The 23,824-nt window shown below is 35.4% G+C and overlaps 1 protein-coding gene across 4 annotated transcripts in view; it reads left to right on the forward strand.

Moving 5' to 3' along the window:
- Positions 1 to 23,824, forward strand: part of ASCC3 (activating signal cointegrator 1 complex subunit 3) — a 252,815-nt gene that overhangs the window by 22,887 nt on the left and 206,104 nt on the right. For 3 of the 4 annotated variants that reach the window (XM_015621225.1, XM_033512859.1, XM_033512860.1), the window contains exons 5-8: positions 16,860 to 16,980; positions 19,740 to 19,947; positions 20,680 to 20,821; positions 21,379 to 21,504. In XM_015621225.1, the coding sequence (XP_015476711.1) occupies positions 16,860 to 16,980; positions 19,740 to 19,947; positions 20,680 to 20,821; positions 21,379 to 21,504 (597 nt within the window). Of the gene's footprint in view, positions 1 to 14,526; positions 14,653 to 16,859; positions 16,981 to 19,739; positions 19,948 to 20,679; positions 20,822 to 21,378; positions 21,505 to 23,824 lie in introns of those variants that run through there. The other variant, XM_033512858.1, reaches the window with a different exon arrangement.

A 23,824-nucleotide genomic window follows, 5' to 3' on the forward strand; every position in this document is an offset into this window, starting at 1 on the left:
TCAAATCAAAGTAGACCTGAAATCAGAAAAGTTTGAGTTGTGGAATATAGGTTTTATATGATGAAAAAGAGGAGGTCATGAGCTTGGCAGCACATCTTCCTGTATGTATTCCTTATTAGTTCAATCCAGTAATATGCTCTTCATTAGAGCCAAAAGATTATAGCTTTATTACAAGTTCTTTTCATACTTACTTCAGAATGGAAGTTAATAGATTATTTTGTTGTTTCATTAAGTAGGATTTTTTTTTTTCAGTGTGGTGTTTGTGTGCCTCTGAATGCTTGATGTAGCAACAGATTTTTAGAGCTTTCCCTAGTCTTTCTAAGTGGACCCCTGTTGTCTCTCAGGCTTCTGCCTGTAAGAATTTTTTTAGCTGCCTTTGTCATTGGTAGCAAGATAATGATTTTTTTTTTTCTCCACTTGAGTTCATCTACATTTCTTCTGTTGCCTTACTTTAATCCCACCACAAATGTCTGCCAATATGCTTTGTTGGTTGAACCTGTAGATGCTCATGGGATCAAGAACAAGGGGAGTTTAACTGATTTGTCAATTCAATGAACTGGCAGGAAGCTCCTCTGTGTCTGCCACCAGCCTTTTTGCAAAAGTACAAGAGAGTAAAGGAAAGCAAAATCCGTTTAAACTGTCACAGAATCTAGAAGGCATCTTTTCTCTCAGTGATGCACTATCCTCAACTGAGGACGACTCATTAACAAAAGAATGTGGGAAAATTTGTCCCAACTTCTCCCCTGAAGACTGCTCCAGAGTCTCGTTGCCTGCATGTTTAAAAAGAACCCTTGTTTTCTGGATTTTAGCTTTATTCAGGGCTGGTTTTGTGATCACTCTTCCTGTGCTGTGATACAATTGCCTTTTTTTTTTTTTTTTTTTTTTTTTTTTTTAACCAAAGTAGTTTTAAAAATGAGCACCAAAGAACTGTGCTCATAACTTCCTTTTCAGATGATGCTATGCCTTTTAAACACTGCCTTCCCTTTCATTTACCCTTCAGCAGTTCCTTGCCAACTTTTAATTCTTCTATTAATGCTTATCTTCATGCTTATCTTCACAAGTTTAACAAGTCCTCATGAGGAAAATTGCAGTGTTTTAAATGAAGTCCAGATGTGAGACAACTGCTATTTATTCATTTTCTATAATGCAGTGTTAGACTAAATGATGTATTATGAGTGTGCCCATGCTATGTTTATGCCATTTGCCAGTTACCTGAATGTCGTTTTTTGATTCTCTCCCAAATATATCTCTTTAACTTACCTCAAATAATATTTATATTTTCTTATATGCTGTTATTGTCCTTGTAGATGTGTGATCCCTGGCCTTCGATTTCATATCAGTTTCTGGAGATTTATGAAAGATTACATTACACTCAAGCTGTTTTGAAAGTGAACTCTGAATTTGGTTCCTAGCTTCAGTGTGATCAGTTTTATATCTGTGCTCTATTCTCTTTAAACACTTTTTCCTTATATCCAAAATAATATTCTAACCATAGAAAAAGTTTAATTTTAATTTTAAAATTTAACTCAATTAAATATTATTAGTAACTTTGAGGAGTCAAAATTTTCCTTTCAAAAGGGAAATTTGTACTGCAGTAAGGGACCTAGATAGTCAAGTCAGATGGTCCATGGAACTCAAAGTGAAGAACATGCAAGAACACTTGCAAAGGAAAATTTGAAATTAGTGAAAAATACACTAAAATTATTTCCTGATGTAGTGACATGAGCCAATTAATAGAATCATAGAACACTACATTGGAAGGGACCTCAAGGATCATTTGTTCCAATGGTTCATGGCAAAGATGTTGTCTAGACAAGATGGCTCAGCACCCTGCCTACCTGAATCTTAAGTGCTCAATGCTGGTAAATCTACTACATTTCTGGAAAGAGTACTCCAATGAGTGATTTTTCTCATTGTGCAAAATCTTCCACTTGTGTGTCCAATAAGAATCTTTCCAGCTTTAACTTGTACCTATTGCCCTGTCCTTTCCATGGAAATCCTTCTAAATAGGGATCTTCTTGCATCTTCTGTGCAAGGCATGCTTTAAGTGCTAGAACATGGTGATGAGGTCTCCCCTAAACCTTCATTTCTCGGGGCTGTACAAACAAGTTCTCTCAGCCTTTCCTCACATGGCAGCCTTCCCAGTCTTCGGATCTTCTTTGTGGCCTTTCTCCTGACCTTCTGCAGCCTGCCCACGTCTTTTTAATGTAGAAGGAACCATATCCGAACACAGTATTGTAGGCGTGGCCTGGCAAGCACTGAGTAGATTGGGAAATTGACTTCATTTTCTGTGCTGGAAATGCCCTTGTGATGCCACCCATCATCCCATTGGCTTCTTTGCCACAGCAGCACAATGTTCACTCATGTGTTCATGAGTTTGTTGTTCACCAGGACCCCCAGCTCCACTTCTACAGGTTTGCTCCCCAGAGCTGGCTAGATCCCAGCCTGTGCTGCACTCCTGGGCTATACTTACCCTTGTTGACCTTAATAATTGCATTTCAACACGTTTTCTGGATACTTGAAAACTAAGTTGCATTTCTTAAACTGTGTATCCTTCAGCCTGCAGCAATGATATTTTGTTTTCAGAAATGGAGTCTAAATTAAAACATAATGGTAAGATTTGGCAATAGGAGTAGCAGCCTTCCACTGCAGCTTGCAAGTCATAGGGCACATCAGTCACAATCAACTGGTCAGTGTTGTTAATTATGATCAGAATGGCACCAAAGGAGCTTGACAGACAGTGGATAATATTTTTGTGGCCCCTCAGGTACAGTTGACCTCTTTTTTCCAGAAAGCTTTTTATCTTTAAGTATTGAGTATGTCACTCCAAAAACTGATGGGTTGATAAAGACCCCTTAAGTTTTCCTGCATAATGTTTGCTGTTATGTTTGCTGTATGTTTTGCAGGGAAAACTCCACGTGGTGTTTCACAGTGCTTGCAAGGAAAATTGTATGTTGTAAGGCTGGGTAAATACCACTTTCCCCTACTATGATTGTCTTTCAAGGAGCCCCATAGTTCTTAGATTGCCATCACTTACTTTATCTGATACTGTTCCCTCTTATTTGAACAATACACATACACACCCTGAATGTGAAAATGTTTTAATTAAAAAAGTGTTGATGTTTCATTTCACATGGTAGTCTGATCATGACAAAATGTGTGTCTAGTCTGACTTTGATCAGTATTTGTTTCTTAACCTGGAGAATATTCGGATTCCCATATCTTCTCATTCTATTATTAATCGTGTTTTATTCAGAGGTATACTTGGTTCAGTTTGCTTATAAAAAGGAGAACAAACACAAAGCAAAAGCTATGAAAACTGTCTGTAGTTAATACTTAAGTATTAGATTTTCTTAATTAACATAACAGGCATGGCTTTGAGCAGTAAGATGAACAAATAAAATCTGAAAGGTGTAGAGTGGCATCCAGTGGGGGCATGCTGGACTGAGGCCAGCAAAGGGCCACTGGGATGATGAAGGGACTGGATCTGACATACAGGAAGAGACTGAGGATGCTGGGGTTGCTCAACCTGGAGAAGGGAAGTCTTGAGGATCTGATCAGACCTGATGGTGAGGGCATGGTAAAAATGGAGCCAGACTTCTCTTGGTGATACCCAGTGGCAGGACTAGAGACATTAGAAAATTGTAAATTTATACAGTGTAAATTGTAAATCGCATTACAGGATATTCCATGTAAACATGAACCTTTTTGTCACTGCAAGGATGGTTAGGCACAGGAGCAGTTTGCTCAAGAGGTTGTGGAATTTCCAACTCAGGAGACTAGATCTTTTCCAGAGATTTCTTCTAACTGCAGCCATTCTGTGATTCTGTCATTTCAAATATATAAAATAGAGGTAATTGGAGAAAATTATGATATATTTATACATAAAAGTATGTTATATTTATACCTAATTCCATATTAATTTAAGTCATTTTCTCTGATCAATTTCTTACCAAAAAATCAATCCCTTACCTGAATATGTTTGGGTTTGTTTAGATTAAAAGCTTCTTGTTTTGTAACATGTTTGTTATTAGTAGAAACTCATAATAAGCAAGCGGAGTTAACCTCTTTAAGTACTTACATTTTAACCTTATGTGTAACTTAATTAATGAATTGTGGTATACAGGAAATAAATAGTCCTTGTACTGCAAGTAATCTCAATTAGGTTTTAAAGTGACCTCAATTTCAGATGTGTTAATTTGGTCTCCAAAATTAAGTATCTATCTAAATAACAGACATTTGTTGTCCAGAAAAATCACTCATTTAGTTTCTTGCATTAAATAGGAGCCTGTAATGGTCATTATTCTTATAAGAGAAAATTACATAAATTCTTAATTCATGTGACTGAATTTCTAATAGCCTTTAAAAGCCTGGCATTATTTATGTGAACATTTAAATTTTTTTTCCTGTGTGTGAGCTCAGACAAATGAAAGACTCCAAGATGACATTGAAATACAGTTCAATAAGAAAGAGTGTATTTTAGAGCTCATAAGGCAAACTAGCTACAAAATAATTTTTAATTCTTACAGACTGCACACACTTATTCTCTCCTTCAGGTAAATGAATGCAAGAGCTTATACAACATTGCACAACATCACAAGCATTTTGTTTTAGAATAAAACTAGGAAAGTGTGTGTAGATTTTGTTTCCAGCTAGTGGTTTAGGGGGCTTGTCAGTAGCAAACTCTGCAGACACTTCTCTCTTTACGTATTGCTCATTGCTTTCCAGTGTAATATTTGCACATAAAAACTGTATGTTCTAACTATTAGTATCCAAAAATCTGATTACATAAGAAATACTTAGCTTACATTTCTACATCTGAATTCAGTTTAATAATTCTCAGGTCTGTATTGAGAGAGATTCCCTGAGCAGTCTGAATATGTAATTCACATGAAGAGCTCTGAAATCTTCACAGTTCATGTTATAGCATGGACTGTGAAAAGTACTTCAGCATTTCATTTTTTAGCAGACAAGATTTTGTTCAGGTGCTAATTTTGAGATCATTCATCTGACATGCTGTGCAGACTCCAACAGAAGTGCTTTCAAGAAACAGGCTTCACTGTCTGTGCACAATGCAATTGGGTCTGACTCAATATTTGCCTAATGCTATTGCTTGGCTCCGAGGGCAAGTCAAGCTTGTTTGCATGTTCTGTGTAGCCATTTCCCTAGTTACAAGCTGACCTTCACCATCGGAAAAGTGCAGTGTGCAGGTGTGAAAGTAGATGTTTACTTTTGCTTTTCTTAAGCAAAATAGGACCTGAAGTGTCAGCTTCTTGCTGTTTTGTAGATTGCCAAGTTTTGGACTTCACAAAGGCTTGGCTCCTCCAAATGCTCTGATATTGGAAACTCAGTTTTACCTGTCACTGGCTTGGCACATCAGTTTAACTGTGTATGCTTCATTGTTCCCAGAGGGTTGGTTATCTGTTCCCTGTCAAAGCCAAAGCTTGGCTTTTCTGCTGCTCTTCTCTTCAGGCACAGGACTCGCAGTCACAGCTTCTCTAACTCAACTGAAGCAGAACCAAATGTGCTCTAAGACCCCAGCACAAGGCTCCTATTTTCCCTGCCCAGTTTTCATTAAGCCACTATTAGGGAAAGAAAGTCAACTTTGATGTCAATTTGGCAGAACCTGAGGACAATATAAGTAGTTAATACATAACTTTTAGAAAATTTAGTGGGAAGCACCTTCTGAAATATAATAAATAGTGTTATGTACTGAAGCACAAACAGTACAGTTTGTTAGGGAATAAGAAAACTAAATTGGCCAGAAACTGAAGTCAGTGGTGAAATGGCTGATGTGATTGTCCCAAGTGTAAGAAATAGGAAAATTTAATATATTTCAAAATAATAATTATTTGTGTAAGCACTAAGGCAAAACGTCTTGGATAATATACGAGCATCATTAAAATCAGTTGGAGATTTTTTCCTTGATTTCAGAAGGGTTTTGTTTTTTTACTACTTGTCCTAGTCTGTGCTTATGTTTTAAGTTATTTTACAGAGGTGATTTCTGAACCATATTTATTTGGTATTATACACTCACAGCCAACAAAATAGGAACAAATTAGGATTACACTAACATGTGGCATTTCTATGTTGCTTGGGAAAATGTTGCCAATGTAGAAGATATTATGGTTCTGTAGCATTTTTATGAGACTTTCCCACAGAGGAACTGGTATCTGGTTGCACACTGACTGTTAAACTAGATAAATCGGTAAAGGGAATCTGTTGAATTTTACACTATTAATAAAATAGTCTTGGAAAACTGATCTAAGCAGACGTAGTAATGACTACATAAATTATATATATATATATATATATATATACATATAAACACCAAATACCCGTGTGAACAGAGAAAGTCCTACAGCAAGTTTTTTGTTCAAAAAGCAAAACAGATTTGGAGGGTTTGTAAAAAAACTTTGATTTTGGTTCAGAGCATAAACAATTTTTTAAATGAGCTATCATATTTAATATGGAAATATAAAAGATGTTGTGAAACAGCTTGCAAATATGCATTAATACAGGGAAAATCTTGGATATTTGATGTCAAAACTGAATGTCTCGTGTGTATTTCTGTCGTGTTTCAGAAACTCTCTAGGCCTCTAAGCTTAGCATGTTAATGCTGTGCTGGAGCTAGGCATGAACTCTGCAGAAATGCAACAAAAGCATTCTGTGCTTCAGCCTCTTACATTACTGGTACTATCACTTGTATTAAATATAGAAATAAATAAATAAATAAATATTAAATTCATGAATAAATATGAATGCCTCATATTGTTTAGATAGTTATAATACTATCTTGTATTACTCAACAATGTTTATTGAAGACCTCGGTTTGTGAAGATTAGATTTGTAGGCTGTAGCTACCTGTAAGAATAGCAAAAATTTGTAGTAATTTATTTTGTCATGTAGAAGTCATAATTAAACTTTTCTGTACTCAAGTTCATTAGAGACCAAAACAAAACTCTGGAAACAAGCTGAGTGGAATTTGCAAGTGGAAATCTAGAATGAGGTGTCTAGAGACACTCATTGGTCTTAGTAATCAAATTAAATGTTGAATAGCTTGATATGCAACTTAAATTGTCATTCTCTTAAAAAATGCAGATGCTGAAAACAAAAAAATATTCATCCAGCAGTCTAGATACTTACATTAAAAGCCCCCAAAACCCAGAAGCACAATTTTATTCTGACTGAACATGTTTTAAAGACATCAACATTTCTATGTTTATATCACATTGTAAAGACTTTAAAGGTCTCCACTGTAAGCACTGCCAGATACTTTCAGTATTACAACTACATTTTTTTAGTTGATCTTAAGTGGAGGATGTGTTAATATAGAATGCTACAGATATAGAGAGCAGTTTCAGGAGATGACTTCATCATTACTGTATATATAGAAGGTGCTGAAATAATTGGAAAAGGGTTCACAGGAGGTCCATCTTATAGAGGGTAGAATATGAAATAAAACATGGAAAACTCAGGAAATTAAATATGAAAAAAATAATTACCAGTCTGATTTGGTGCAAAGAGGTAGCAGTTATACAAACATATTTAGTGTGGGAGGAGTGCATCAGTGGACTGTGGCTTGCAGGAAAAGGCACTCAGAAGGAGGGAGGGAGCAATAGACTGGCAACATAAAACGAATGTTTCATGAGTATTGACTGTTCATCTTACCAAGGAACAATCTCACCAAGAGTTTCAGTTAACTTTCATATTCCAGGGAAGTTTGTTTCCAGTTCCAGACCATCTTTTGCAGTAACCAAAAAAATGTGTGTGAGAATCAACTCTCAGAATTGTTAAACACAGAGCAATTGTCTACTCCTTATGAGATATCCTTCAGGATGCTGTAAGATACCTAGTTGCTCCACTTGCCTGTAGGGATTTTAAGCAGCCACTGAGAATCAGAAATTGATTAGTATTTTTTCAATAAATATTCAATTGCCAGTTTTACATAGGCTATGGCTAGACTACAAGTGCCCTTTAGTAATGGAAATTTTCACAAGTTGTATTGACATGTCCCTGTATCTGTTACATGGTTTCTGCTGCTTATCGTATTTTTTCATTATTATTGAACCACTGTTGTATGGGTATCTTGTTTTTTGCAGTATTGAACAAAGTTTGAAGTAATAGTTAAAATGTTATCTGAAAATCATATAAAGCATTTCAAAAGTTATAAATGGCTTATTTTTGAAACAAAGGGAAGTACTTATCTGATTTCCAGAAATGTTCATCATTTACTCCTGGAGAAGAACTCTTCATCCAGCCCTTATTGTGGTTGTTACTAATCTACCCAGGATTATAAAGTTAGCTGTAAGTTTTGGACACTTATCTAGGATCTTTGTCTGAATGTTTACAAATAGTTATGAATCACTAGCTTAGGTATCAGAGATAAGAGACTTATGAGAAAACATGTAAGTGCAATATGCAGTATTTTTTTTAAGTATCTGAAACAATGAAGAAAAGGATGTGCTCATAGCTAAGGCAATTTTTTTAATGGTAATTTTTAATACTTTCTATTCTGTCATTGTTTGTCTGTTCTTCCTGTTCATCCAGAATTTCATCTCCAGACCTCTCTGAAAGCAATGTGGCATCGCTTTTGTCTTTGGACAATTTAGATTTTTTTCCCAAGGAACATTACCGAGGTCAGACTAAATTTCAGATGCCGTTTTATTCCTTTCATGTAACTTTTTACTAATTTGTTGGGTTTGTCTCTTAATATCTACTCACACACAAGTTTACTATAGAAATTGATACATAGTAGAAAACTCCAGCTGTTATTGTAATTATTTCTTAGTTAAAATCAATAAGAAAGTGGAATAGCTCTTGCTGTGAGGCTTCTTTGAGAGAACATTTCCAAAAGCTACAGTTTAACATTCATTTTGACTTAAAACCAGCTAATTTAAATGTTCATTGCTATGTATATGCAACACCACATGAAAACTTCGCATATGATAATATATTGATGTACCTTAATCTTCATTTTTCTTAATGTACCATGAAATTATGACATTAGCTTTTAGTTTTGTGTGTGTCTACCCTCGCACAACATATGTTATTTTGATGTCAAAGCAACTTGTCTCATAAAACATGTTTGGTTTTAAGTGTCAAAGTGGCACTTCCCTTTGTTCAGTATAATGACTTTTTAGCCCTAACAAATTAACATATCACAAAGCTTATTCCCCATTGCCTCGTTCATAAAAGCAGTATCCATTTAGGGAAAATACGGGCCTATGTGGATCACCCCTGTGGTGTTTTATCTTTATCTTATCATCAAAGCTTCTAACTTGGCATGAGACTGGCTTTTCAGGCTCATATTTTCTTTGTAATTTTATTAAAATTACCAAGAGTTTTATATTCAGACAATAGAAAGCTTGTGTCTCATTATTCTTGACCATAGAGCTTATCTGCTCCCCTTTCATGTAGAGAAAATAATCCTTATTTTGGATACATTTTTCCCCTTTTTCAGTTGAGGGCTTCTTTTTTTAAATCCAGAAGTACACAGCTTTGTTGTTGTCCAAGGACTGTTGAAACCCCACAGACGATAGGAAACTTTTTCTTTTTATGAGAACAGAACCATGCTGTCTCCCTTCATAAAAAACCCAATTGAATGGCATCTGAGTGCTGTTTTTTAGGGATGGAACTTAAGAAATGATGAAAGAGCCACAGAGAGAGCCAAGAAATGGTAGGCTTAATCCTGGTGCTGAGAGCTGTTCACTGTCCTTCCTGTCAATAACTTTTCCTCTTTCCTGTCAACTCTTTACTTCAGTTTTGTAGAGAAAGCATGTTTTATCTTTGAGCCAGCATGAGGCTTGATCTATTAATGATACCTTTTGAATCAGTTTCAATATATTATTAAACTTACGGAAATTTTTTTTAGAGAAAGCTGGTCTGTAGCTGATGGAACTTTTCTATTTTCTTTGATGCTGAGTTCTTCTCACATCCACACGGAGACATAAGGAAATATGAGTTCTGCAAGAAATGCGGTCAGATGGCACCTGAAATTAAGTCTCTCTTATTAACCAGGCACAAAGTCACTTTCCCCCAAATAATTTTATGGAAGGTGGGGAGGGGAAAAGCCCACAAAGAAATCCCTAGTGCACAGCTGCATGATCTGTGGAAGCGGCAGGGCCAGGTTTCCTGCAGGGCTGGTTTCTGTTTCGTGAGCGCTGCAGCTTTGCTGGCGGAGAGTTTGTGCTGGTGCTGTGCTGGTGCTCACTGGTGCTCACTGGTGCTCACTGGTGCATGCCAGTGCCACCGTGCTCCTGCTGCAGCCTCCCTGGGAAGAAGGGCAGGAGGCACAAAGAGCAGTCATTCAAATCTGCCTCCGCTACTGGCCCTGAACACTTCTTTCTCTGTCAAAACTGGAAGTTACTGAGGAGGCTTAACACTTGTTAGTTCACACACTGCTAAAACACACAGTAATGTGGTAGCCCTGGTGTCCTTGGGAGGCTAGGCTTTAAAATAATCTTCCATCTTATGAAATGTTTGTATGTTGTTTTATTCTGCACACTCCTAAAACAATATAAAATGCTGGTTTAGGCCAAAGCTTGCCTTGTTTTCTTCTCACCCATTCCTGTGTATATCTGCCCAGGGTGCTGGAGTTCACAGCCTAGGGTTGATGGTCATAGCCCATTTCCCTGGCTAACCCTGCTGGGTCCAGCAGAGGATATTAAAATTCTGACTTGACTATCCTAATTGGGACAAAACTAGCTTCCAGTATTAGGGTTCCCTGCTACTCTTCATTCACCTCTCTTAAACAACATAAACCAACTCCTTGGCTTGCTGATATTTTGTTTTACTCTGTCAGTACACATTGGGGTAGCCAAGTCTTCCTCCTGAAATGGGCAGGTTTGGGAATTGCTGTCCCTTGAGACAACCTGCAGGTTTTTGGCTTTTGCAGAATAGAATTCTGTGCTAACCACTGCCATTTTAGAAGTTTCTTAAATCCTCATCCCTAAAAAAAAATCAAATTGATTCTGATACAGAAATCACTTCCATAAATATATGTTTTCTGCTGGGTAATGTCAGAATTCCTTGCCCTTGTATCTACAGGTAAGAAAAGTTGCAGGTGCAGTCGTTATCTAGTTTCAGGACTCTTTTTGTGTCAAAAATCATTAACAGCTTATCCCAGAATACTTCTGAAGATAAACACTAGTTTAAGGAATCATATAACAGTGAGGTTTTCTACATTTTAATTTGTCTTCAGGGCTTCCTTTTCATAAGGCAAGTCAGTAGTCTGCTGTTTGTAGCTGCTGTTTGACATTATTTCTAATTGGCAAAGTAAGCTGGTGAAGGTTGCCTTGCAGCTATGTATTTGAAATTTTCAAATTAAGTTCATTTGTCTAAGTTTCTAATTAGTTGCCGTTAAAACACTGATGATGGTGGTGATGAGCTCTCCTGTCTACTTATTTTCACGCAAAAATACTGAGAATATTTGCTAAGATTTGTGATTTTTGTGTTTGTCTCTTTTTCAGATATGGTAGGCAGTTTTAGTATGGATTTGCAGGAGCTGGAGGAGGGTTTTCATCAAATTCAAATTATACTGTGACAGATTGTGCTATTTTTTATTATAAGACAAATTGTAAAGAATTACATGTAATCAAAACTGATAGTCAAATAAATAGGTTTAGGCCTATTAAGCAATATTTACATAGCTTTCAATCTGATAGTCTGGATTTTAAGCCTTGTAAGAAAAACACTTTTTTCTTCCTGTAACTGATCAGTTTCAATGTTTTAACTATAGATCTCAATTTGATTTAAAAGAAGCCTTGTATACCTGTAGGCTGAGTCTTCTAAGACTTTTATTTCATGTTTTAATGCTATTTTTGAAGTTTTCCTTGCTGTGATTCATATGTTTTTACTAGTGAAAATGCTAGCTGGAATAAAATTGTGTAGTCATCTGTGGATACAGAAATACATAAAAATAGAGTATAGTCCCAATATGCTGAGGAGAGATGGTATTAAAAAGAGTAATTGGCCATGTCTTTGTTGTACTTGCACTCTGGACTAAAAATGTGTCCCATAATGAAGACCAGATTTCCATCAGTTTTTCTTGGACTGCAAATGCAGTAATGCGAAAAGTAAAAAGTTTAATGTTGAGTAAGAATTTGTTACAACTTCATTATCTTTGTGCAGCTGTCTTTCCCAAAGAATGTTATCTGAAAATTTTTCCATCACTTCCTTACTCAGCATTCTTTTATTGTATAACTAAAATTCAAAGTTTTTGTAGTTGGAATGGGGAAATTCTTGGAATTTTGCTGCTTTTTTAAAACCTGCCTATTTCAAAATTATTATTCAGTTAATTATTTTCTTCTAATTGCCAACTGACAGTAAAATCCAAAAATTTCAAGCTAACTAATTCACAGACAGACCTTTAAGACATCTCTGATAAGAAGGAGTAACTTCATTCATCCTCTAAAAGCTGGTGTTTGATCCCACTGGAGGCTGCCTGAGAGCCAGGCGCTCCTTGTTCCCTAGAATATTTTTTCTTGTCCTGTCTTATCTGATTCCTGTGCTCAGTGAGATTGCAATATGAGAGTCATCCAGCCTCTGTGTTGAGGAATAGCTGTCAGAAAAGCACTGTGCATACACATAGGTTATCAACAACTTGTCGTAAGAGGGCTTGAAGTGTCTGGTTGCTGTTCTGCTGTTGTGAGACCGGTGCGGTTGAGCTGAGCTTGCTTAGACACTGCTAAATCTCCTGGGTGGTTTGTAGGGTTGGAAGATCATTTCTGTATAGATGGACTAAATATAATAGGTGCTTTATTCAAAAAAGCCAGGTTTTAAAAAAAAATCAGATCTGAGAGCTGAATTACTTTCTTACACACCTAATGCCTGTTATTAATTAGAATGGTAAGAGATCATGCTATATCTGGCTTGTCTCATTTTAATCAACTTGTAAGAAAAATGAAAAGAGAAAACATCTTAGATTTGGTTTTAAAGCAAGTATTTTTCTATAGTCTCTTACTTTTCAGCAGAGTAGTAATTAGCAATCAGTGTATATATTATATCCATGAAGTTTGTGTTTAATTTGTCATATTAGAAAAAAACAAACCACCTTTGTCTTCAATGTCCTTGTTTTTCTTACTGAATCTTTTTAAGCAGTATACTATATCCATACAGCTTATTGTAAAAGCCTGCAGCCCAAGAAAAATGTTATATTTACCCTATAATTTTTTTTTTTAATGAAGCAATCATTTCAGTTGCTTCAGAGAGCTACTAGGACAGAAGAAACTTGAGATCTTGCTATGGTGATTATTCTTCCACAGCTGTTTGAAAACTGTGCCTTGTAAAGCAATATCATCTGCAAACAAGCCACAAAATCCAGGGATAGCAATTAATTGATGAAGTAGGTGGGACTCTGTAACCAAGACCTGCTGTTAGGCTATAAAAGTACAGAGGACAACCACTGGTTGGCTGAATTTGAGTTTCTGTTTCATTTATTGCTGTAGAACAGTACTGACACTCAAGCAAGGTACAGCTGTTTATAGTCTATTTTTGTGTGCACTTGTAGAACAAAATATTTTCTGAGATTTATAGGGCTCTTTCCCACCTCAAGGAAGATGTAGAAGTCAAGAAAATGCCCTTGTGATGGCAGATAGTTTATGATGTCAAAATATTACTCACAGTTCTGTGCCTCATATTTGAGGACCTCCAAAGCTCCTTGTAAATTATACTTTAAAGAATTGAAAAGAGAATAGTATCTATTTAACATTCAGAGTAAAATCTTGTTCCAGTCTTGAACATAAAGATGTACTTTTTTATGGCTCAGCCTTACTTGAAAAACTTTGCTATGTCATGTGTCATATTGGAGTTCAACTCCTTTCTGGTAACTCTAGAAGATAGACTGCTGCCTATATGCAAGACTCTTGTCTGCCTCCTTGTCTTTTCCACAGAGCTAGCATATATTCAGGAGAAATCATTTGCATGGAAACCTTGCCTCACCTTTCTAATGTGACATGACACATCTTGTCCTTTTGTTCCTACATTGATTACTCAATACGCTTCCTTCCAGATATTAAACACATAAAATTAAACGTAAAAATCACTTCAAAAAAATTAGCTGTGACTGTATAGATCACTCATCTATGTCTGTATGGTTATGGAGTGCTAGCTGAAGTCATGTGGGACCTTTGTTAGGGAAGGCAATCAGGGTTGTCTTTTAGGCACAATCTATTACTGACTTCAAGGAGTGTAGTAATTTGGCTGGGATTCAAGAAACTGCTGATTGACACACAGCCTCTCCATCTATTGACCACTGTCTAGTTTATCTCATTATAACTTAATAGAAAGTCAACTATGAATATTCAGCAGATTCCATTGCCTGCTCTCAGGGTCTTGGGCCAGAAAATACATATCAAATCAGAAATGCTAGCACCTACCCTAGTGGACTCAATCCACTGTCTCACTGGAGCTGGACTTTTTACTTCATGATCTCTGACTGTGTTGTAGAATGCATTGTGTAAAATTGCTGCTTCTTTGTGAAGTTCTGCTGTTCTAACTGAACGGTATCATACAGATGGTTTTTGTTTCAGAATATATTGGGAATATAGGAGAGGAAAAAAAGCATGTTATCTATTTTCCCCCAAAAACTGCCAAAAAAAGTGGCAGTTCTTAACTGCCACTGAGAAAGTTGTTTTGGAGTCCTGTGCAGAGGTAGGTATCTACACTGGATGTTTTATGGCTAGTGTGTTATTTGTCTTCTGATGGTGATGGTGGTGGTGTGAGTTTGAGTTTTGGGGTTTTGAGGGGGAGCAACATGCTGAGTCTGAATGCACTTATATTGTATCTGCTGCCTTGATGAGAAAAGTGTTTGAGCCCAGATCTGGCTGAATTGAAAGAATTTAATTTCCCTGTGTACAGTCAACAAATCATTAGCTAAGCTGAGACAAGTTTGTGTTCAACTCTTTATACAATTAAGCTATTACAAATACATTTCTTTTCTTGTTGTTTCAGTGATTGTTTCTCCATCCCTGTCTTAAGCATTTCCACCTGGAAAATACCTACTCAAATTTACCAGCACTAAATTGCCACTTTTTTTTTGAAATGTAAAAACAGGGTCATCTTATAACTTTAGATAAAATTAGTTAAAATGTGGCCGTAAAGTGATAGTAAATAGCTATGCAAAGTAGAAGAATTAATGATCAGTGCTAGTGAAGGCTGGATAAAGAGAAATCCATCATAACTTGAGATCACTAGATCACCGTCAGCAGAATTGACATATCTAACCAGCAGTTCCCTGTTCTATATTTTTGTAGTTTGTTAATTTTGAAAATCTTCTATTTGTCCACATTTATTGTAGTTTCTAATTTTACATTTTCTGGAGACTGCTTCTCCAGTTTGCCATCACTGGTTACTCTAATGAAAGAAATACAGGACTTTATACCTTTCAGCTTCATGGTCTCTGCAAATGGCACCATCACGGTACTAATTTGCACAAACCTTATGTTTTTCTAGAAACCCCTGAGGGCCTGGAGTAACGCTTTTTTCTTTTTTTCCCCCTCCCTTATTTTTAAATGACAGCTTGTATTGCAGAGTACAGATTGACCTAAAAGAAAAGGGATCATTGATTTGATGCCACTGGCACTGTTCAGAATTTTGCAAATACATGAAGAGGCAACATAAAGTTATTTCAAGGTGTTCCCCAAGGGCAGTAGTCATAGAGAGCCACAGAAAAATTCTTAGTTAAGGAGTTGGCAAATTAAATACAGGAGAGGAAAAGAGCTCTCTCTCCTTTTATAGCTAGAACAGAAATACTTGAATCCTACAGTGCCAAAGTCTTACTCTTTCATAGAACATCACATCAAAGTACCTTATACATTGTATTCTCACCAGATTCCTGAAATTATATGGATAATATTAGCAGCAAATTCAAAAAACACTAAGGAGAAACTGCCCTGTTTTTCATTTTGGAAATTGAAAAAAAATTGGAGAAAAAATTGTTTTGAGCAGTATTGAAAATCAAGAATGGGTTTTGAGTAACTTGTTGCTTACTGTAGTGCTTTGATTTTTGACAAAATAATTATAGATAAGATAGAGATGAAAGTGCTTTTAATGTTTTGGGTGGTTTTTTTTCCCATTAAAACCCAGTATTATGTGGAAAATGGAACTTTAAATAGGGAGCTATGTTTTTCTAACCTGCTACAAGAGAATCATTTGAGTAAGAAAATCATTCAGCCAAAATACCACTTAGTGGTAGAGAATTCTCTTCTGGTGTATATCCCTTACATTATGTGTTTGAATTACACACAGGATTATATGTCCAAGTTCTATAGACTGTGGTCAGTACTAGTGTCATCTTAACTGTTTCTTCATATTCCTGCTGTACTCCACATCTATGATATTTATTTTTTTGTAGGATGAGATTGTGAAAATGCAGTAGGCTACACCTCCTCTTGGCTATAAAGGGAATATATATATATATATATATAATAATATATGAAGGGAATAACTTCCTAGTTACTTTCCTTTCATGAGAAAGCATTTGTTCTCTTGATTCATCTGCACAGATTATGGAGAAATAAATTTACAGCATATGCAGATAACTTTAAAGACATGTAAAGTTTAGTCTTGAGAAGAGTTAAATTTTATGCAAGAATCCCCAAGAGAAAGTGAGTTTTATTTAATAGACAAAATTCTCAGATTTTAAAATATTTGCAGTTGAAAAATTTCTGTAATTCTCCCTTTTTTTAATAGAGAACCTTAGAAATTATACCATTTGGGTTGAATTACTGGGACTTGAAATTCATTAATTTGTTAGATATTATCAACAGATATGATGTTGCCAAGGATTGAAATACTACAGTCCTATTTATGAACTTTTGTACATTTGGATATGACTTACGACTTTATTTTCTTTGTAGTTATTTGAACTGCTAGGCCCTGAAGGTTTTGAACTCATAGAGAAACTCCTACAGAACAGATCTCTGATTCTGGAAAGATCTTTGACTTGTCCAAATGACAACAGGTTCCAGGCTCTCCAAGGTAAGTGACTACAAAATTTTTGTTCCAAATCAGATAAAAAGTAGTTTTCTAACTGTTCTGTTTTATTTCCAACAGTAGTACTGGTCATGTGTAATTAAAAAACAAGCAAAAAAAATCCCAGGAGGCAATGGGGGAATGCATTTCTGGGCTTAAACAGAGAAAGTCTGATTATACAGAAGAAATAAATACAGATTGCATATATTTATTTTGTTTTCAACTGCCTATGGGCATGTGCAAATTTTGAATGTATTGACAGTTGCCCTTTTCCTGTTTTAATGGATTACTCTAGAAATAATCTGATCTTCTATTATTCCTCATTTGCTTTCCTGCTTCCTCTCTACTTTGTACTATCATCTAGTGTAGGCCTTGGGGAAGAAAAGCACAGTAACAACCACTTCTGAAAATAATAAACTCAAGCTTAAGCTTGAATAACTGAGAGAGGGGAAATGAATAACTGAGAGAGGGGAAAAATGGGATTCAGGCTTTGTACTGTCATTTTTGCTTTTATAAGTTAATTTGTCTGCACCGAGTAATTATTTTAAAATAAGTTGTACAGATTATTGTTTTAAAACAAGCCTTATTACTTTCTTTTCTGACAAAAATAAATCTGATAGCATATGGGTTGTGGTTTGGGATAAATCTTACATGGACACAGCATCATGCAACCCATTGCACGTTCACAGCATATGGAGCTAGAAAAATGTGAGTAGAGCCAGTACTGGTGGACTTATGTATCTCCACAATAATTTTAAAATGCAAATGACCCCTTTTTAGTGTTTGTCTTCAATGAAATGTTACATAAACAAGTGTTTACAAGTTCCTCTCTTGCTGTGCTAATGGTTAGTCTAAACTCACCAGACCAACTGTTTTACCTGTTCATGATTTCAAAGATGAATGTCTTGCTATATAAGACGGCTTTCTGTCCTGATACTTTTCCCTTCTTAGGTACTTCAATAAAAAAATTAAAATGCATTCTGTAGAAATGGAATTAATATATTTTTTCTCCTATGTACAGTTAGTTACAGGAGTATTTTCTTCTCACTTAGCAGAATTAGTATTTTGGAAGCTTTTATGAAATTATTCTTCATTATGCCATCAGTAAAATCTATCACAGTAATTTCTGTTAGAATGTGTAGGAAGAATTTTCTCAATGTTATTTTTTTAGATAATAGAAAAGCATAACTGATTCTAAGCTTTTTTTCACTGATGAGAGAATCCTTCTTTAACTGCGATAATATAGATATTCAGGGTATCTTCTCTGAGACTGAAGATGCCCTTGCCCCTGAGTTCAGTCTTCTAATTTTTAAATAAAAGTTTCTTTTCTTTTAAAATTTATCAAAATGCTATTTCTAATTATTTCTAATTATCTTTCCAAAATTTCACTTGGAGAAGGGACTCATTTCTGTCTGCAGAAGTTTAGTCAACTTAGAGTAATTTATGCCTTTAAAAAATTAGCACAAGTCAAGAAACTGTACATTTTTGTACCATGCTGTGTTATTTGACTATTTCTTATGTAATTTACTTCTGTGGAAGTCAAGGTGATTTTTGTGGTTATCAGATAAACACATAACATTTCTTTGCCCTGGTGTGTTCAGTTTGAATTAAATTTGGTCAGGAAATTTTATCCATTGTTGTCCCCTTTTAATACTAGAGAGAGAGTTAAAGCTGCAGACATGATGGTAATAATGTGGACATTTTGACAGTTTATTAGAATTTTTTCAATGCTCTTTAACAAGTTATTGTTGCCTTATCCAGTATGCATGCTGTGAGATGTAGGAGTTTCACTGTTGCTGTAGGTGAAAACTAAGCAGCACAAATTGTTCAAAATGTCAGTCAAGTGGGTTTATTTGATGAAAAAAGGTTTTCAAGTTTTTCACTTCAGAGGTTGGCTGCAGAAGTACATATGAAACATAACTGAGTTAAGTATTTAATATTCAGCCAAACCTATATAAACTAATAATCTGTTTGCAGAATTTTGAAAAATGACATTTAAAACCACCAATATTGTTAAAATGAAAACAAAATAAATCTCTCTCAGCCTATTGTATATAAAAGACTTGCTTGTGTCTTCAGTTTTGGTCAGTACTGATCTTAGAAAGGTAAAGTAACTGAGCTTTTTTGGGTTCCCTACTCCCCCAGATTTACGGTTTACTGATAGATTCTTCTTGATAATCCTGCTGCTTATCTATGTAAAAGGAAGAAGTCCTTGTGATTGTATAGAGTAGGATAGATTTTCTCATTTGGTCAGTCAAATTGCATTGTGAGTATGCTTTCAATACAATCATGTTGTATCATCTCAATACAATCTAGCGTATATATACACACAGATTTTAAGTGAAGAGACTGTTAAAAAAAAAATCACCCTGTTTAATCTGTTGTCAGGCCATCCTGTTTATCAGTGCACATAAGAGCAGTGATAAGAGGCAAAGTGGGATTTCACCTGTAGATTAAGTTATTATAAATACAGAAAACAAAAAATATCCTTCCTTTGCTTCTAGTCCATCCCCAAAGTGCTTTTTAAATGTCCTGTCTTTGGAACATGATGTGGTGGTACTTTTATATGTCTTGAGGCCAACTGCTGCACAGTATACATAAAGCTCAACGATTTTTAAATACACAATACACTCACAACTGCACACACAAGCGCCTCAAAAGAAGGATGGAACCAAATATCAAAACCCCAAACCTTTAGAATGAAACTGGGGAAAAAAGATGGAATCCAGTATTTATGGAGATGCATGCCTGTTATCAAATTGCAGAACAGTGCAAGAAGTTCATAGGAGAAAATGCTAAACCAAACTATGGTTGCCAAGTCACAATTCAGTCTGAACAAGAAAAGTTGTTAATGAAACAATATCGTCGGGAAGAAAAACGAAATGCCAGAAAAGAAAAACAAGCTGGGGAAGATGGAGAAGTTTCTGGAGAAGGACAAATGTGCTTTGATCCCAAAGAGCTGCGGATGCAAAGGTAATAAATCCCAAAAGTTGAGAAATGCTTCTGTTGTAATTGCTACTTCAACATATCCTAACAGTTTATTTTCTTTTAGTTTGCTTTGGTGATTAGGTGATTCTGATTTCAAGTCACGTTTCATTACAAGCGTAGAATTTTTTTTAATATGAAAACCTAATTTTCAGGAGAGAAAGCAGTGATTTGCTTAATGAGAATCTTCTTGATCTCATCTATGTGGGCTGGAATTGCAGATTAGTGGGGTAGGCTATCTTTCTTAGTTCCTGTATGCACACTACTTGCTTAGGATTTATGAAGTCTGTACTAAATCTATCAGAACTATCTTTCTTTTTCTCTCTCAAGATTAATGGGTACTATTTTCCAAGTTGTCAGCTAGAAGGTAGTGGGAGGAATAGAGGAGGGAGAGGAAAAGGAGCAAATAAGCTGTTGTATTTTGTATTGAGAAAAATATAATGAGACTGGTATCTTAACTGTGAAATCATGTTGCTGTGTCGCTTAAAAAGAGTCAAAACTGCTTTTAGGAAAGCCTCGCACTTAATGGATTACGCTTCTGAATTTTACCTAAACCATGTGTTTTAAGGTTTTGGTATAAATAATGCCCGAGAATAACACTGTAAAATTATTTTCTTTAATTTCCTCAACTCTTGCTCTGACTTTTATATACCATGCTCAGTTTTTTGCGATGACAGCCTGAAATGGGCAGAATTACTGCAGGTATTTTTCTGCTCACAGAGAACTAGCGCTTCTGAATGCTCGAAGTATGCCAGTCCTAGGTAGACAGAGAGAGGTGAGCATCGAAAAAATTCATTATCCACATGTCTATGATTCCCGAGCTGAAGCTATGAAAACATCAGCATTCATTGGGGGTGCAAAGGTATGTTGGTGCATGACCCTTCTTGAACAGTACATCTTTCCCAATGTGTGGCAAGGCTCCCTTTGTTTCCTTAGTCGTCTCCTTCTCAGAACCCAATGTATGAAGCAGTACTTCTTTGCAGAGGGTTTTAAACATTTTGATATATTCTATTTTTATTTTGGCTCTGGAAGAAATAATCTCATTTACAACTAATATATTTGCTTTTATTTCTAGGCTTATTTAAATTCTTAAGATACTATTTTTCTGTCTTTTGGATACCTTTGAATTGACTTTAACAAAATAAATGCTTTATGAAATTCTAGACCTAATGGATTCTAAAATTTAATAAAACAGAGTTATCTTTTTTGGGGTTTTGGGACTATTTTCTGAGTAGTAAAACTGATTATTTGCCATTTGGGGGGTTCGGTGCTATCTATAAAATGAATGAGTGAGATTTTGCTCTTGTTTTGGATTAATTTCTTAAAGGAAAGTGATAAAGCATTGTTCAAAGTGAGTTATACATAATGACGCTTTCTGTTTTCACACTTTTAATTAATTTTCCTGTAATACATTTTTAGGTGTTCTTACCAGAGTCAGTTCAGCGAGAAAACAATAAAATGTATGAAGAGGTAAAGATTCCCCACAGTGAACCAATGCCTATTGGTATTGAAGAGAAAATTGTTTATATTAAAGACTTAGATGAGGTGAGTATACCATTTCAAAGATATTAAATTAGTTTTTTCTTTGTATTGCCGAAATTTAGCTGGAAATATTGCTAGTTTTTCCAGTAGTATGTGATAGGTAAATGCAGACAGTTAATTTCTTGACTACTTATTTGAAGAATATTTATTGGGGAACATAGTTCAGTGATAATCCCTTTCATGTTGATTCAGATTCAAGGAATTTCTGATCTGAACTACTTGTTCATGAGTTGTAGTTCTCAATTCCTTTGGCATTGCATTTTCAGTTATTTATGGTTTTGAGCTATGATCTGAATCACTGAAATGAAAGTATTACAGTGATTCTGTTCTCTTCTGAAGATCACAGGAGAAAGTGAGCTTCTGCACCTTGACCTGTACAGGTTGGCTTCTGACTGCACAGCACTATTCTGCACCAGTCTTTCTGTCTGATGCAGTTCAGGGGTGTTGAATATGGTCTTAGAGACTGCATGGGATGTGAAGACATCTCAAAATGTGCTTTGATGATAGGAAGTAAAGAGCAGAGAGGAAAAATGCAGGTAGAACAAATGTTAACATTCCAACTTTTACTGATTTAAAATGGTGAAAAAGCTGAGGTAAGGGAACTAAATTTCTTGTTAGTTATTTGCAGTCTAGAACTTGCAGTACTCTATCACAGATACCTTTTTACTCCTTGTTGTCTATGTCAAATCTATTGAAAAGTGGAAGCTTTGGTATTGATTTGAACAAAGACATAAAAAACAAGCTCTGTGTACAGAGATTTTATGTCTCTTAGCTCTGCAGTATAGAACATGGATACATTTTTTCCACCTTTTTCTCTCAGGGAAAGCAGGAAATGAGAATATATGCAGAGCACTTTACTGGGATTCTGAGTAAAGATGGTCTTACGTAAAGATTTAACTCTTTCAAAACAGAAGACAGTTTTAGAATCTGAATCTATTAATTCCTGATTAGGTGACAGTACCTAATGTTGTGTTTATGAATTGACTGACAGCCCTTAACCAGATTGAAAAATACAGCCACTGCAGGTATTGTCATTTTATATGACAATATTCAGCGTGACAGCTTTTTGCAATAAAATGTCTTTTCCCTAAGCTAAATACTACCTACTAATCTGTGTAGTCTTTGCAAAAAGTACAAATATTTCAAAAGGCAGTAAGTGGTTTCAGAAAAAATATGGTTTAGACAGAAAAATACCTATCTAGAATGAATAGATTGTAAAAAATAGAATTTGTATATATAATTCTATTTACAATAGATTGTAAATAGAATTTGTATATTTTTGCACATATAATATTTAAAATAAGTGTTAAAAATGCATCAGTTATACAAATGTAATAAGTAATTCTCTTTTGTAGATTGTGTGTCATCAAGAGGTCTGCTTTTCAGTTTTACAGTGAAATTTTGAAATAGAAACAATCATCTTCAATATTTTACTCTTTGATATGATTCTTATTACATGAGATCACAGAAGTGTCAACAACAAATACAATTTTGGTTGTTTGAACATACATGTATGTAATGCTTGCCCCCAAGTTCAGTATTGAAGTTTGTCCAGCTGCAGGACTTCTCACCTTGATTTCACTAATGAGACTCATAGATTAGAAATTTGTTAAATCTAATTTTTTATCAAGGAGCTAAAAGAGGCTGGAATTGCCAATGTGTAAGGTAAGACATACTTTGTCAAGATGTATCTTTGTTAGGCCAAAATTCTTTTTATTTTATTTTTTTTTTTTTTTGTTCTCTGCATGGCTGTTTTAAATCTCTAAGCTCAGAAACACCTTGGTTGGTGTTTCAAATTTTTGCCAATTAACTGGAGTCAGTTTAGACAGCATGAAGATTTTCTGTCAATGTGTTTTTCATTTTGATTAACTAGTGTAAGCAAAAGCAGAAAAATAATGATTTTCAGGTGTTTCCCTAGCATGTATAGGTGCTCATAAAATAGCTCTATTGTATCTCTATATGGATATGTTTGCAGGATTATCTAAAATTTGAGTAGGTGGGCAAGGAGTAGAGATGACAGTAAATATAACTAGATATTTCATGACTAGGAACTTCTAAAGGCATCATGAGGAAGATGACAGTTCTGCTGCTGTTGACTACTATGAGGTGCCGTTAGTGGTAGGGTTTTGATGTGAGAGATTTAGTCTAGACATAAAGGTACTCAGCCTGTTTAACAAGTCAATGTACATGCAACCCATTATCCACAGGGGAAAAAAGGCACACAGAACACCCAAGTCATTTATTGTTGTTGGGGTTTTGAGTATTATATATTGAGCTTTATAAGCACTTGCTATTCTCTGGGGAAATCCTGGCAGTATTAAAA

This window comes from Parus major, chromosome 3 (assembly GCF_001522545.3).
Source record: "Parus major isolate Abel chromosome 3, Parus_major1.1, whole genome shotgun sequence".
In the NCBI taxonomy this organism is placed as follows: Eukaryota; Metazoa; Chordata; class Aves; order Passeriformes; family Paridae; genus Parus; species Parus major.